Source organism: Dipteris shenzhenensis, chromosome 18 (assembly GCF_047967505.1).
Source record: "Dipteris shenzhenensis isolate YYH24624 ecotype China chromosome 18, Dip_SZ_1.0, whole genome shotgun sequence".
Lineage (NCBI taxonomy): Eukaryota > Viridiplantae > Streptophyta > Polypodiopsida > Gleicheniales > Dipteridaceae > Dipteris > Dipteris shenzhenensis.
The window spans coordinates 51,088,234-51,104,437 of NC_141613.1; the positions used below are offsets into that span (position 1 = coordinate 51,088,234).

At 43.2% G+C, this 16,204-nt stretch overlaps 1 protein-coding gene across 2 annotated transcripts in view; it reads left to right on the top strand.

Annotated features, from left to right (window-relative positions):
• Nucleotides 1–16,204, top strand: part of LOC147891386 (uncharacterized) — a 38,813-nt gene that overhangs the window by 5,019 nt on the left and 17,590 nt on the right. For both annotated transcript variants that reach the window (XM_087389557.1, XM_087389555.1), the window contains exon 3: nucleotides 2,868–3,018. In XM_087389557.1, the coding sequence (XP_087245683.1) occupies nucleotides 2,868–3,018 (151 nt within the window). The remainder of the gene's footprint in view (nucleotides 1–2,867; nucleotides 3,019–16,204) is intronic.

The window sequence follows — 16,204 nt, forward strand, 5'->3', positions numbered from 1 at the left end:
CACATTTTTCTTGCCGACTTTGGTTTGGCTGCCTCTGCAACATTATCATTCAAGGGCTCATGATTCATCCCTGTCTACATTATTTGTCCGAATTACCAGGTTCTGTTTGCACACAGCACACAACTTTTGACGCTCAGAACTCTACCAAGCTCAAGATTGTGAAAACCTGGATGAAGATCTGACGAACTGATGTGCTGCTAAGAACTCCAAGCCCAAAACTATGAAAACACAGACGAAGAGCTGTTGAATTGATGTGCTGCTCAGAATGCTTTCATATCCTTGCTGCTGTGGCTGCCTGACGCCATAGTTGCTTTGGAGACGTCCATGCAAACACAGATGGCAACAAAGGCCTATTATTCCACCTCTGCGATCCTCCCTCATTTACCACTGTATGTAGCAGTCACACTCCCACGAAGACCAAGGACCTTGTCTCTGATAATGGTGTTATTACTACGACCAAAGGCTTCTCATTGCTTGCCACTCAGCCATGGATTCCTGAGCTTCCATCAGAGTTCTCCTTCCTCTCTCTGAATCCTCATCCACCTTCTTACCTCGAGGCTTCGTTTCCTTTTGAAGCGCTCTCTGGAATTCTCCCACCTAGCCCAATGCTCGCCCTTTGGATTCTCCTTAGGTTGCCATGTGTCCCTAAATGGACCCTTCAATCTAAGCCCTTTCATGAGCATTCTCTTTGCACCCCTTTCATTAATGCTTTGGCCTAGGAATGCCTCGACCTAGCCCTAAAGCAGCAATGCAAGCATTGTCCACCAGACCTCATGCTTTCCCAAGTTACCATAACAAAGCCTTAGGATTTCATCATTATGGTTGATGTAACACACTCCCAGGACTACGCAATGTTGGATACAAAGACGGGCAGTAGGTTGACCTTCACATCATGAAGAATGGAGTCCAATACATTGGGAAGAAGTGCCCTAAGCTTTTACATTGAAACTGCAGGCCATTTCTGACCCTTTACAATGTGTCCGTGGAGCTCTAGTTACTGAAGACATGGGCCATGCATCCCGTTTTTCATGTGTGTGGCCAGCATTGACAGCCATTGGAGCAGCCAGAGATCGTGGATGAGGCCAAGGTTGTGGAACCCAAGCAGATCCTTCTCCATCGCTTCAAGAAGGGCACAGGCAACTGCCAACATCTCTATGCAGTCAAGTTCTACCATCGAAATGTCCATGGGTCTATGAGGATTTCTTCTATGCTTATCCTCACCTTCGTTTAGCTTACAAGGAGGTGACGCGTCCTTAGTTTCAACTTAATAGAAGAAAATGTCATGGGCATCTGCAAGCCCATGGCATGGCTCTCTTGCTGGCTGCTTTGCAAACACCTTGCAGCCACAACAACAGATGCAGGACAGCAGGCAGCTGTGCAGGAGCCATACAGCCTGTACAGTCTGCTGATGTCACCTGTAAGCTGCCGACATCACCTGTATGTATAGACACAGGTATGTGAGCAGGTGCAGGTATGAAGGGCAGGTACGGATGTTGGTACAGGCTGCCAGACAAGTCTGCAGCTAGACCAAACCTGCCATGTCGCCATGCAGAAGATGGACCAGGTGAACCCAACACCTGACTGCCATGTGGCAGCTTGGGGTAGGTTCCAGCAGCAGCAGTCTAGTTGGGTCCACCAGGAGGGGTTGGCCAGATCAGCATTCAGTCGGCTGTCAGCAGCAGGAGGGCCCAACCTTTATAAAGGGTCCCTCTCTCCCTTATTCAGGGATCAGCTCCAGCTCTAGCTCCAGTCTCCAGCAGCAGCCTACAGCCTCAGCCTAGTGCAGCAGTGAGGGAAGGAGTAGCGGAGCAGCCTGCCTCACTCCGTCTCCATCTTTACGAGAAGGATCATACCTTGACTTCAGCATTCATTCGGCCTATGGGCAAACAGTTGTGATCAGCCCTTTGGCTCAGTAACATAGATACTCTGTTGTGGCAACCAAAATCTCGCCTCATTTTCACACACACTCACAGCAAAGCACATGAGTTCTTGTGTGTCTTTCTGTTTACAGTTCATGCATTCCGCTGTGTAGAAGATAATAGACCAGAGAAGACTGAGTTAAGGCTCTTGCCTATTACAAATCTAGTTATGTGCATGCTTCGCAAGATCACGTTCCAAAGTTGCTCTTGTGCAAAGTGGATGATGCCATCAGTCATCCCGCAACAGTGCTTCCATTCTTGAGTAGATGTGCTCTAATGTATCTCTCAGTTGTAGAGTGAGAGAATGGAATTAGTATTCAGGATTTGTTCAGACTGTGTGACGCAAAGGTGGATGCTGTATGCACTTGTGTTTCCAACGCTGTTGTAATTTTTTCATGTTTGCACAATACTGTGATCCCAGCGATGCATCATAGTGTCAACAGGTGCATTGATGACAGATGTATCATGCATAGAAGTGTCTGGACTCACCAGAAGGATTGGGCATGTGTGCATGCGCACACACACCCCCTTCTCCCCCCCCCTTTCCCCAGTTTACTGATTCTCGGTGTTATATTTAGAATTGAATGTAGATTGTGATCAAAAGCAGGGGATGAATTCCAATCTTCAGTTGTTGTAGTGCGTGCCCCTTCCTTTGCTACGGAACTGATTTGCAACTAAAAATATGCTGAATGAACCGTTAGATCACTGCTTGTTTCTCTCCCAGATTTTTGTCTTTAGAGTTTCAGACACAGCCAGTTGAAATTTGGCTGGTCATAAGCAATCCCCATCCTTTATAAGTAGTTAGAAACAGCTTGGGTAATCGGAAATTTTTGGCGTAGAATTATGCTATGGTTTCGGGAATGTTTCCTCATTGGACAGCTAGCAGTTGTGCCATCAGGTGTTGAAGCTTCAGATCAGTGAAAATGACCTCATAGATGTGTAGTGCAGGCAAAGCGTCGCATCAACTATTCGGAAATCACTGCAAAAGCATTCAGATGGGGAACCAGACTCCCCCAAATCACTTTTTCCCGAGGCTGCATTTTATGGAAAGCACAGTGGCAAATATTTCCCCTATTCGAATGTAGATGCTTTTCTGAAGGTATCTTGGTTTTGTCTGTTTTCTTCTTGTATATTTGTGCAAATCAAATGAAAGTTGAACCTCATGAAGGCAGAGGTAAAGAAAATGTTATGAATGATTGCAGTATGCATTTTACAATGACGGACATTTCTCACAACCATTTTGTACACGTCTTATGTAATTGTACCTTCTTTAGTTATATTCATCATGTTTAGAAAGCTAAGGATAGTATTCATGCATTAAGGTGACTCGTGAGAATCAAGATGAAGGGAATATCAGTGCAGTCTGTTGGTTGTCCAATGGTAGCCTACTACTTCTTAGGCCGACAGTGTCCTATTGCCTTTGGGAACTCCGTCTCCCAAGACCCCCATGAATTGATCCCTTGGCTTGTATTTTAGGCCTAGCTCTTGCTATTCTTAACCTTTGACTCTAAATATAGGTCATGCCCCAAACAGCTTGCTTTCAAAAAGTGTTTACTTTCTTTTATTAGCCTTGCTTTTCTTGGAGTAGCTCTGTCCATGGAATCTAAACCCTCATTTGTACTACTAATGATTTCCAGCTTTTTGGATTTGAGTTTTTGAAGTTCTTTATATAGTTTTCGGATAATTTTGTACCTATAACATGGGGATAACCTTAATTAAATCTAATGGTTTTTCAAGTCCTGTTAAAAATTTCTTGGTTCATTTTGTTCTTGTAATAGTAGTGACTTCATCTATCTATCTGTGTGTGTGTGTGCGCGTGCTTTTACCCCCAAAAAAAGTGTGTGTGTGTATGCATACGTGCGTGCATATGTACGCACATGCGTGTGTCTTCTCTTACCAAAAAAAATGTGAGTGTGTGTATACGCACGTGCGCGTGTCTTCTCTTACAAAAAAAAAAGTGTGTTTGTGTGTGCTAGTAGAGGACATAAACATATTCTTGGCTTCATCTAGAGGGATGTTTTTGCCCATGTTCTTGAGGGATGTTTTTGCCCTTGTTCTTGCCTTCATCTCGATATATGTTTTTGTCCATGTAGAGGACACGAATCTCACGAGTCCGTTCATGAAGATTCTCCTTCACAAATTGCAACATATCTTGCTACAGTTGCAGAAAATTAGCAGCCGTTCCTATCTTATGTTTTGCAACCTATGGTCCACGGAGCCTTAGGCTGGAATCCATACATAAAAACAGCTGGAATCTGATGGTCCATGGAGCCTTAGACTTCGACTGAACATAGGGGTAGTATGCTTTGCACTGTTATGTGCAAAGGATACTCTTCCCAATTAAATTGCTCCCGGGAGACATATTCGTGAAGTGGATTCTTAAGAAATCTGATTAACCGGCTCTGTCCGTCCATCCGACTTGGGATGCTCAGATAAACTCATACACAGGATGTTGTGATGATGTCAAGCTCAGTGTAGGGTCAAATATTGTGAACAGTTCTCACCAGAAATGACTTGTGAACTTAAGATCATGGTCATTAACGATCTCAGTGGTAATCCAAAGTGACTAAATGATGTCTTCACAAAATCTATGCTAATTTTGAAGCAAAAATGGTAGCCTTTGATGGAATAAACCTGGCCATCTTTGTTAGTCTATCCACAACCACCCATATGGCATCATGCCCATGGTTGGTTGGTGGTAATCCAACTATAAAATCCATGGGAATGCTCTCCCATTTCTTATCTAGGATTTCTAATGGATTTCTTATCCGTGGGAATGCTCTCCCATTCCTTATCCAGGATTTCTAATGGATGTGACAAACCACCATGTCTTAGGTGCCTGGCATTGGTGAGACTCTCGAACATAATGTTTGACATCAGTTCACATTTCACTCAACTAGCAAAGCCAACGTTTGTTGGATACCAAGATGTCTAGCAGAATCATGACACTTGAAAATAACTTTTTTACTTGTCTCTTGGACGTTTGGTATGAAGACTCTACCTTTTCAGAACAAGAGACCACTACAAGCAGAATATTAATCTTGATTTCTCTTTCCTTGAAACTTGAACCACTTGGTTCATCTGAGCAAACCCGAGGGACCAAGCTGACAAATATGTTTGAAATATTGATCATGCTCATATAGGTTGCGAAAGGATATAAGGAGAGGAGTTTGGATCTGAATGAAACTTATAAAGTTCACAAAACCGATGCGGCTCAAGGCATGTGTCACCACATTAGTGGCACTCTCCTATTTTGGCAAAGCTCAAACCATCGAGCCGTGCAGTCACACACGTGTGATGCTTTATAGAAGTACTTAAGTGATATGTTATTTACACATACCACAAACTCGGAGCCATATAAATAATGCTTCCCCTTCTTAAGTTAATTAACTGCAACAGTAAACCCCTTTTCATGCATCAGATGTTTGGATTGTGTTACAGTCAGCTTTTCAAGGTTGCTTTAATGGGATAGCCATTGACTTCCACCTCAATCACGAATCATTTATCCCAATCCATAATATGCAACATTGGGATGGTAGTCATTGCATATTTCAACGCTTTAAAGCATGTGTCCATACAACAGGTTTGTACTTGTGTACAACAATTGTTTGCCTGACCATATAGAACATGTGAAAGTAGTTTGAATTATTTTTCAAAGAGGGGTTCTCTATGCAAAGATATCCAAGTGTGAAACCCTTGAAGGAGAATATTGTAGCTAGGCCATATTATCTGTGTTGACTATATCCATTTAGACCCTGAAAAGTTTTGTGTAGTCAATGAGGTGTCTTTTCAGATGCACTACCATCGCGACAGCAAGATTCTTTTTAGAATTCATTCCGTTCTTTCAAACTTTCATTCGTGAGTATGCACGCATTGCACTATCTTTTGAAGGGAGGGGAGCGAGAGGTTTCTTACAAGTTCATCACATCAAGAAACATGATAACAAAAATTTTCAAACATGGATGAAATGTATCGTTCATCAAGAAGGCACAATAGTAAGTCCAAATGAGAAAACTAAGAATTCGTAATGTCCATACTATGTATAAAACCCTGTCTTAGGGACTTCCTCTTTCCTAATATGAATCTGAGCATACCCTATATGTAGATCGAGCTTGGTGAAGTACATCTCATCTTGAAGTGACGCATAAGATCATCCATCTAGGATAAATGATGACTATCTTTAATGGTCACTCTTTATAGTCTATGCACATCCAGGTCATTCATTTGGTATCTGTTCTGTTGATGATGATGCCAGTGAGGACTATGACTATGGTGACATTGATGATTATGACATTGACTATGTCCTACATAGTCTTCTAGCATGGGTTAGGATGCTCGCTTATTAGTAGCTCCACATTTTTGCTCATTCTATTAGGTTTCCTATCGGTCTCATACACCCATCAGTCTTTAGTAGACTTTAATAAACTTCCCTTCTTTCTTTCTTTCTCTCTCTCAGGCGTGACATCCCCACGAGCTTCCAGATGATCACCACAGTGCTGCCGACCCCCACCCTCTCCATTAGCTCAAAGATTTCTCTCTATGTGACGGTATCATTATGAGCATGTTTTTTTTGTATTTGTCATGGGTGTTGATGCCTGTGAAGAGGCCCCACCCCTCAGCTCTCTGTTCTAGGTTCTTTTAGTCTCATAGACCCTTCAATCTTTCAAAGAATTTTTATAAATTGTGTGTGTACTATGGGCTGCCATGATGCGCCATTTGCTTCTCCATCTCACCAAATCTGCTTTTGGACATTGGTAGCCTACTCAGTGGGATTTTCTTTTGGGATGTATAGATGGTAGAGTCAAAGTATGCCCTTTGGTCTCTATAATGTTTTCTGACTGGGAGGAAATTTTATCTTATTTAAAATGGCGTGGCTGTGATTCCTTGCTGAAAGTTTGCATTGGGCAAGGATTTTTGATACTTCGTTGCCCTTGCAAGATCCTAGATGGTCGTACTTTATTACTCTCAAGGAATGCAGTCGGTGGGTGATGCCCTTAATGATGATGGCACCCTGTTGTATTTTCCTTTGGCTATTAGACAATATGGTTTGGGGTTGCACTATTGGCCTCTGTGGCAAAGTATTGTTCGCATGGTTCAGCCTTTTGTACCAGTTCCAAAAATTAAGCTTCAGTCTAGGCTGGAAGATTGGACTCTTCATTGTCAGGGTTTCTTCTGCTCGTCCCTTGCTATTATCCAACATTACGGTACCTACATTATATAAAGTTTAAATGCCTCCACCTTTTATGTTATGCTCTAGCCGAGATAGCATGACCTCGGAAAGATCGGTGGGCATTTTCTCTTAGACGACCAACTTTTGTAATAGTTAATACGCGTAATTGAAATGGTCAAGAGAAGTAACTGCCAAGGTCCTAGGTGAGGGTGAAATGACATTGACTAGGTAGTTCTGAATGCTAAGGCCTAGGTGCACCTAAATGTGCAATAATGCCAAGGGGCAAGTGGTTTTAAATGTGCCCCAAGAGAGGGGTAAAAGGTGCACCAAGTGGAAAGGCTAAAATGATGACATTTGGCAAGGGGAACTATCTAGGGAAATGAGGGTCTCGTGGATATGCATGAGGAAAAGAAAAGAACGAATTAATCAGAATATCTATGATCTACGAGAGTAGGCTGGGAGGAAAAACACAAATGCCATCGCCCGTGATCTGTGTCAACAAAGGAATAGAGTTTCTTTCAGTAGAGATAGAGTCTTTATCAGTTGGTATCAGAGCCGAGGCTACGAAGGAGATGGAAGTGGGATCGTCGAACGACCTCAGCGCCTAATCGACGGACAAATTGGCCTACGTATCGTTTGGCGTAGACTATCTTGATGGAGATCTCATACGGGCCTTTGACGAATTGGGACGTTATCTACGACGCATGAGGCTTTTGTTTCGTGGTTGGAGGTTGGGGGTCACGTAAGGCAGCGGCTGATAGTCCTTTGACGTCGGTATTGGGTGGCTGACCAGATAAATATGAAGCCATGGGAAGGTGATGGCCTGGGCGCTACAGCAGTCGTGACGTGGACGTTCGTCTGCGAAGGCGTAGGATCGACGCACCTTTGCTGCAGAAACGTGATCCGTTAACGAGTATGGGACCTCTTTTTATCAGCGGATAATGTACCTCGGGGGATTTTGACGGACGACTGCGTGGAGAAAACAATTGACGTAACGAAGACTGTACGGGACGGGACCTGGTTGACGAGCACTTACGTTTATTTACGCAGGCCTCCCTCCATCAGAACGCTGTCATCTATAGCTTACAGAGATCCTGGTTGATTGACGGTGTAACAAAAAAACGAACTAGAGATAAATACGACAAAGAGGACCAATCGAAAGTTCGAGGAGAAATCAAGGAGCACCTTCTTTCGATACAGTTTTTATATACGGTCCTATTATTTCTGCACCGTAAAAAGAACGTTCAGAGTATTATATAATTGGGAGTTTAGGGCGCAGGAGAAAGAAAAACAGGAAAGCAGAATTGAAAAGACTGAAGAAAAAAAAAAAAACCCCATTTTTCCTTTTGAAACTATGGAGGCAGAAGGGCAGAATTCTAGGGTGAATCCTAGTGAGTCTAGAGCATAGTATACACAACAAATGTCACATCACACAGCACCTACGTTGATCGGTAGGATTTCGATATTAGAAGATGCTTTATAGCAGATTATGAACCAGCAGCTTCAAGTGAATGCTGGTCAGAACGAGATCAGGGAGATGGTACAAGCCTTGTCGGCTAGACCGTCTAGAATTGATAAGGGTAAAGCTCCAGCGCAGAGCCAGAGCCTAGTATACATTCATTAGAGCGCGCAAGGGTCAAAGTGCCTAATATCGCTAATTATAGACCGGAGAAGTACGCTGGTCGGATGACCGAGCGCAGCTCTGATGTGATCGAGGTTTGGTTACACAAGTGGGAAGAAGCCTTCGCCATTTGTGAAATTAGATCTGATCTAAAGAAAATCCGTGAGACCACACACCTGTTTATTGAGGCAGCGGATAGATGGTGGATAAAGCAACAGAAGGATCAAGTTGCTCCTACCACCTGGGAAGGGTTTAAAGCTGAATTTAAGAAACACTTTCTCCCACCTGATGAAGAGTCCCGAGCTTGGGATGCTTATAGAAATCTTCGTGAGAGGAGTCTGTCGGTGGCAGAGTACACCGACAAATTCAGGGAATGTGTCATGAAAATAACAGACCCTCTCCCTATGTCGGTTCAGTTAAAAGACTATATCTATGGACTGAACGACAAAATCAAAATGGAAGTTCGGGCTAAGTATGTGACTACATTAGATGAATCTATTGCAGTAGCCCTGAACTATGAGGATGCCAGAGGCGGATCTGGTGGATTTGTGCAGGCAGGGACTCAGTATGAGTACCCGAAAAAAGAGGGATTTCAGAGGAAATGGATTTCAAAGACAAGTGTCTCGCAACCAAGTGGCCAAACCAAGCAGGTGAAGCTGGTTGAGGGACCAGTAAAAACAAGTACCACCGTTGGGGTGAAAAGGAAAATAACTCCAATGGCAGCCCGGGCTTGGTCAAAGTCCTCGTTGACCCCTGAACAAAAAGAGAAAGCTAGAAAAGAAGGATTGTGCTTCGGCTGCCTTCAGCGACATCAGTGGAAGGATTGTCCACTGAATAAAGACCGTCGCACGGCTAGTATGATAATATCTGAATGCGACGTGGAAATGCAGGAGAGTCCCAATGCGGAACATATGCAGATGCAACTGGCGGGACCTTCTCAGAGGTTAGTACCTTGTTTGTTATGTGTATCTGTTGCTAAGTTAGTGACGAGTGCACCTGATAACATCCTATCTAAGCCCGGAGCAACGGGGTATACAGCCTTTAATGATACGGAGTTAATTAAAATGAAAGGGCAAGTGGCCAATCATGATGTCATTGTGTTGTTTGACTCGGCGTCAACTCACAATGTGATTAACTCCAAGCTCGTGAAGAGGCTGAAATTAAAAACAAGCCCATCTGACTATGCGTATACAGTCAAAATGGCAGATGGAAGTTCAACTGAAGTATGGGACCAAAGGGTTACCCAGTTGGAGCTTCGGATTCAGGACTATGCTGAGAAGCTTGATTTTGAAATGACCAAGCTTGCTCATGCAGATATAGCCTTGGGTATGGCGTGGCATTCTAGGAAGAATCCAGCCATTGATTGAAAAAAGCACGTATATCAATTCAAGATGAATGATGTGCTTTATGTCTTGCGAGGTGAAAAAGATATGCCTCAGGGACCGTTGGTTTCCGTGATGGAAATCAGAAAAGCTCAAGTAGAGTTTTTATTACTTTGCACAGCATCGGTAGAGCCGGTTGATGATTCTTCGGCTAGCACTGATGTTACGCAAAGTGGTGAGATGGCCAAGCTGGCTAATCTTATAACAAAGGAGTTCTTTGAATGTTTTAGGGATGAACTACCTTATGGGTTACCTCCAGAGCGGAATGTTCAACATAAGATTGAACTGATCCCGGGGGCAGAACCTGTAAATAGACCTCCCTATAGAATGAGTTTTGCTGAAGAGGCGGAGGTGCGTAGACAACTGGAAGAATACCTCAAGTTGGGGCAGATTCAACCAAGTTTCTCACCTTTTGCTTCGCCAGTGATATTAAAGAAGAAAAAAGATGATACGTTTCGCCTCTGTATAGATTACAGAGCATTGAATAATATCACTGTTAAGCACAGGTATCCAATGGCTCGGATTGATGATTTGCTAGATGCATTACATGGAGCCGTGATTTTTAGCAAGATAGATCTTAAGTGTGGCTACCATCAGATCCGGATTAGAGCCGAGGATGTGCATAAAACCGCTTTCAGAAGCAGGTTTGGTCATTATGAGTTTTTGGTAATGCCCTTCGGACTTACCAATGCTCCAGCGACCTTCGTCATGCTTATGAACGATTTACTACGTCCGTATATCGGAAAGTTCGTAGTATATTTTATTGACGATATCCTGATATTCAGTAAAAGTATTACTGAGCATCGTGAACACTTAAGAATAGTGTTCAGTACTTTGAGGAAAGCCAGTCTTTATGTAAATAAAAAGAAAACTATACTGTGTATGGTTAGGCTTGTATATTTAGGGTTCATAATTACTCCACAGGGGGTAGAAATGGATCCGAAGAAAGTGGCTGCGATACTAACTTGGCCAATCCCTCAGAGTCTGACCGTTGCGATCATTCTTGGGATTTGTCCAGTTTTATAGAAGGCATATCAAAGGATATTCCGGAATAGTATCGCCATTGACTGATCTGACCTCAGATAAAGTACCTTTTATTTGGGGACAGAATCAACAAGAAAGTTTTAACACCATAAAACAAGCTGTGGTCACAGGACCGGTGTTAAAAATAGTTGATCCCCAGAAACCGTTGTTCCTAGAAACCGATGCAAGTGGCATTGCGGTAGGAGCAGTTCTCCTTCAAGAGGGAAGGCCAGTAGCCTTTGAAAGCAAGAAGCTTTCTCCCTCTCAAAGGAATTGGCCAACTCATGAATTGGAGTTGTATGCTGTTATCCATGCTTTGAAAACATGGAGGCATTATTTGTATGGTTCAGAGTTTTATGTGGATGTAGATCATGATACTCTGAAACATTTTTGTAAACAGCCTGACTTGAGGGGCCGCCAAGCTAGGTGGGCAGAGCTCATGCAGGAGTTTAATTTAACGATTCGGTACCGAAGAGAAAAAGATAATAAAGTGGCTGATGCGTTGTCTCGCATTATGCACAACCTGAGTTTCACGGTATTAGAGAGTGCTCTAATGACCGAGATTAGAGAAACTCAAATAGCGGACGAGTTTGTCCAGAGCTTATGGCCTAAAGCTCATGTGTTAAAACCCGGGGAAAATGAAAAGGATGACCTGGCATCCAGAAAAGGCCAAACTTATGCAAGATATACCATAAGGGATGGTATGCTAGTTAGAAATGGCAAGGTTGTAGTACCTAGTCAGAATGATCTCAGGCAAAGAGTCATTCGACAGTGCCATGATAGCCCGTGTACGGGACACCCAGGAGTCGAGAAGACATATGATCTCGTGAAGCGAGATTTCTTTTGGCCAAAAATGAAAAAGCATATTCATGAATATGTGACACGGTGTTTTTCGTGTCAGGTAAGTAAGGCCGAGCAGGTGAAGCCACCCGGACTTTTACAGCCCTTGGAAATACCACTAAGTAAGTGGGAGAGCATTTCCATGGACTTTATAGTAGGGCTGCCTACGACGCAAGGAGGGTATGATTCTATCCTTGTGGTGGTTGATCGTCTAACCAAGATGGCTCACTTCATTCCGACTAGAGAGTCTGTTAGTGCCCCGCAAGTGGCGGATTTGTTCATTAGACATATATTTCGTCTGCATGGATTGCCTAGATCCATAGTGTCAGACAGAGATGTCAGATCTACCGGTCATTTTTGGACAGCGGTATTTGAGATACTAAGGACTGAGTTGGGAATGAGTAGTGGGGATCATCCTGAGACGGATGGTCAGACGGAGAGAGTCAACCAGACTTTGGAGGATATGCTGAGGGCATATGTGTCATTGAGGCAACATACGTGAGACAAGTGGTTGCCATTGTTAGAGTTTGCCTACAATGATAGAAAACATTCATCTACAGGGTTCAGTCCGTTTGAGCTGAACTATGGTTATAGACCAGTCAATCCAACTATAGTTGGAGTACCTCAGAAAGTGCCTAGTGCCGCGAACTTTGTGGTTCAGATGCGGGAGATGCTAGCACTTGCGAGAGCTAATATCCGCCAGGCTATGGATAGAGCCAAGGTGTATGCGGATGAAAACCGGTCTATAAGGGTATTTAAGGAAGGGGAAAAAGTTTTTCTCAGAGTTTCTTCGCACTCGAAGTCGTTGACTTCAGGAGAGTGTGCTAAGTTATCACCTCGATACTGTGGGCCGTGGTTAATTCTAAAAAGAATAGGCAGTGTAGCCTATAAATTAGAATTGCCACGGGGGTGTAAGGTGCACCCGGTTTTTCATGTTTCGCGCTTAAAGAAATTTTTGCATACAGGTGACTCACTAATCGAAGGTGTGGTTTTGTTTCAGGAGATAGAGGATATTGCAAGGCGCAAGCCAACAAGAATCCTGGACCGAGGAACAATGCAAATACGAAATTGGAAGATACCCACGGTGTTGGTTGCATGGCATGGTCAACCTCTATCGGAAGCTACCTGGGAATCCGTATACCAGCTACGGAGAGTGTTCCCAGATTTCATCATCGAGGACGCTGATGCTTGAAGAGGGAAGGAATGTTATGCTCTAGCTGAGATAGCATGACCTCGGAAAGATCGGTGGGCATTTTCTCTTAGATGACCAACTTTTGTAATAGTTAATGTGCGTAATTGAAATGGTCAAGAGAAGTAACTGCCAAGGTCCTAGGTGAGGGTGAAATGGCATTGACTAGGTAGTTCTGAATGCTAAGGCCTAGGTGCACCTAAATGTGCAATAATGCCAAGGGGCAAGTGGTTTTAAATGTGCCCCAAGAGAGGGGTAAAAGGTGCACCAAGTCGAAAGGCTAAAATGATGACATTTGGCAAGGGGAACTATCTAGGGAAATGAGGGTCTCGTGGATATGCATGAGGAAAAGAAAAGAATGAATTAATCAGAATATCTATGATCTACGAGAGTAGGCTGGGAGGAAAACACAAATGCCATCGCCCGTGATCTGTGTCAACAAAGGAATAGAGTTTGTTTCAGTAGAGATAGAGTCTTTATCATTTTATTTCAAATAGAGCAAATCATGTCTGGTTTATGAATCACCCTGCAAAGTGGAGGAAAAGATTGCAGCAGCTTTGGCATTCCACAATTCCTCTTCACCGATGATTTTTTCTATGGTGGGGGAAACACTGTCTAGAAAGCTCTTAGCACGAAGACATATTGCTCTAGTTGGTTGCCGTAGATGCTTGGCTCCAAGGGAATGTGTCCCTCATCGTTGGCATTGTCTTGACACTCCTGATTTCTTGGATTTTCTTCGACAATGTCTACAGGTTCGATTTCCCATAGCTCGTTTGGGAAACAATTTTGCCTTTTTGGGGTTCGACCATTCAGACAAGGTTTTCATCTGTTTTTCACTTGGGTTTGTCACGTGGCACTCTGGACTTTGTGGAAAGATAGAAATCACAAAGTCTTTGGTGATCCCAATCTCACTTTTTTAGAGTCTCTCTGCAGCAATCTTTCTTTGATTGTCTGCAAGCTCATCACATAGACCACACTATCTTCTTGTCATATAATGAGATTTTCTCTTGATGTAATATTTGACTCCTCATTCTGGGGACTCCATTTGTTAATATAGAATATCAACAACTTCATTCAATTAAAAAAAGTGTGTGTGTGTGTGTTCTTTCATGGGGTCCATTTTGGGTACTATGGACTCTATGGAAGGACCGTAATCTTTGGCGACCCTGACTTTTGTCTTAAGTATCATTTCTTCCGTGCTTCTCTATGGCAATCATTCTCTGACTCTGTGTATGTACATGATTTGGATTATCTTGCTGTTTTTTCCCCATAATGAGATCTTTTGACATTGTAACTGCTTGTCACCTCTTTTTGCGGGTCAGTTTCATAGTTTCTTTTAATATAATACATATGGATTTCACCCAAAATAAAAAGGTGTGTGTACTATGAGATCCATGCATGGCATCGCTGTCTTTTCAGCAGTGGTTTTGGCCCACTCAGAGAGTTTCTTGCATACCCGGATCAGCTATGCACGGATGTTTTCCTCCTTGAGGCCAGAGACATAGATATCAGCTTATACAAGCATAGAGGAGGGCGCAAGAGGGGCCGTCAAAGCCCAGTTAGATGATGACGATCACGTACTTCTTCTTTGGCGACCCGAGCCATACGCTGCCAGTGACTAGACGTAGCAGAGAGTCATGGGGAGACAAACTACGGGAGTGACTTGTCAAACAACGAGCTTTCTCTCGGTGGCTTCAGAGGAGGAAGAGACCCGCTTAGTTTGGACATATTGATCGGTAGCAACGGTCGATCATTGATTTTCTTCCTAGATGACGCTAGCCTTCACCAAATCCAGGGCTACTGTCAAATGAGATCATCTTGTTTATTCTTAGCTGACTGGTAGTTGGTTCGATGGATAGCACACACAAGCCCAAAGGCCCAGTTGGAGTAAGGGTGCCCCCCTTAGCTTTCATTGTATCTGCGCTTCGGTGTTTCGTAGAAGTTCATAAACTTTATTTATTTCTCTCTCTCTTGCTATTTGTATGTATGTGTGTGCGTGCATACATGCATGCATGCATACACATAGATATGTATGAATGCATACACATATGTATGTATGTGCATATGCAAGCATGCATATATGTATGTATGTATGCATGTATGTGTGCATGTACGGACTCTTTCTTGGCTATCAGGCGTATAGCTTCCTAGGCTTGCCCATCTTGTTCACATCTGAGGGAGACAGTCTGCTTTGGACTTGCCCAGTCGCCTTTGTGTTTGTTTTGCTAGCATCTCTTTTGGCATGCAGCTTTGGTTATTTGGGAGATATGACTACACCGGACTGTGTTCAGTTCAGTTGGTGTTGTTATTGGTGGGCACTGTGGTCTTTATATCATGTTCGTAAGTTGTATGGACGCTCCTCTATGGATATTATCATTTCTTTCATTCCTCCCTGTATCGCTCCCTTTAGGACGCGCATTTCATGGCGGATCTTCCTCTGGTCCAGCTAGAAGTGTTCTTCCACTTTTTTAGCTTTGGAGTACTAGCTGCTCTTCATTGGAGCAGCTATGACTATTTTCCCCCCCACATTCTTCTAGTTAATGAGTAGTAGCTGTTTCACTTTGGGACAAGTGTGAATGTACAATCTTCTTAGTGAAAGATTCTTTTACTTTCCAAAAAAAAAAAAAAAAATAAAAAAAAATAAAATAAAATGTGTGCATGTGTGTGTAACTCTCTTATGCATGCATGTATTGTATATATGTGACTTGCGGCTTGCCGATAATTCTTTCTATCTTAAATGGTGCTTTGCCCTATCAGCTAGATTTAGATGCTCGTTTGGGAGAGACTAAAATAAAATCGTTTAGACTTCACAAGCAGTTGTAGCTTGAATGAAGAGATTTGGACTACTTTTTGATTAGCCCTCTCCTTTAGTGCTAGCCTTCGTCATGGCTGAGTTTGCCCTTCACCTCGGAGTGCCGACAGAAACTCAGTACGAAGACTTTGTCTAAATGGATGCTTAAGTATGTGTGGGTGTGTGGATTTGTATGTGTGAGAGCATTTTTTTATACTATGGTCTACACCCACTGTTGCGCGCTGATGATGTCAGTGGGGATGTCATAG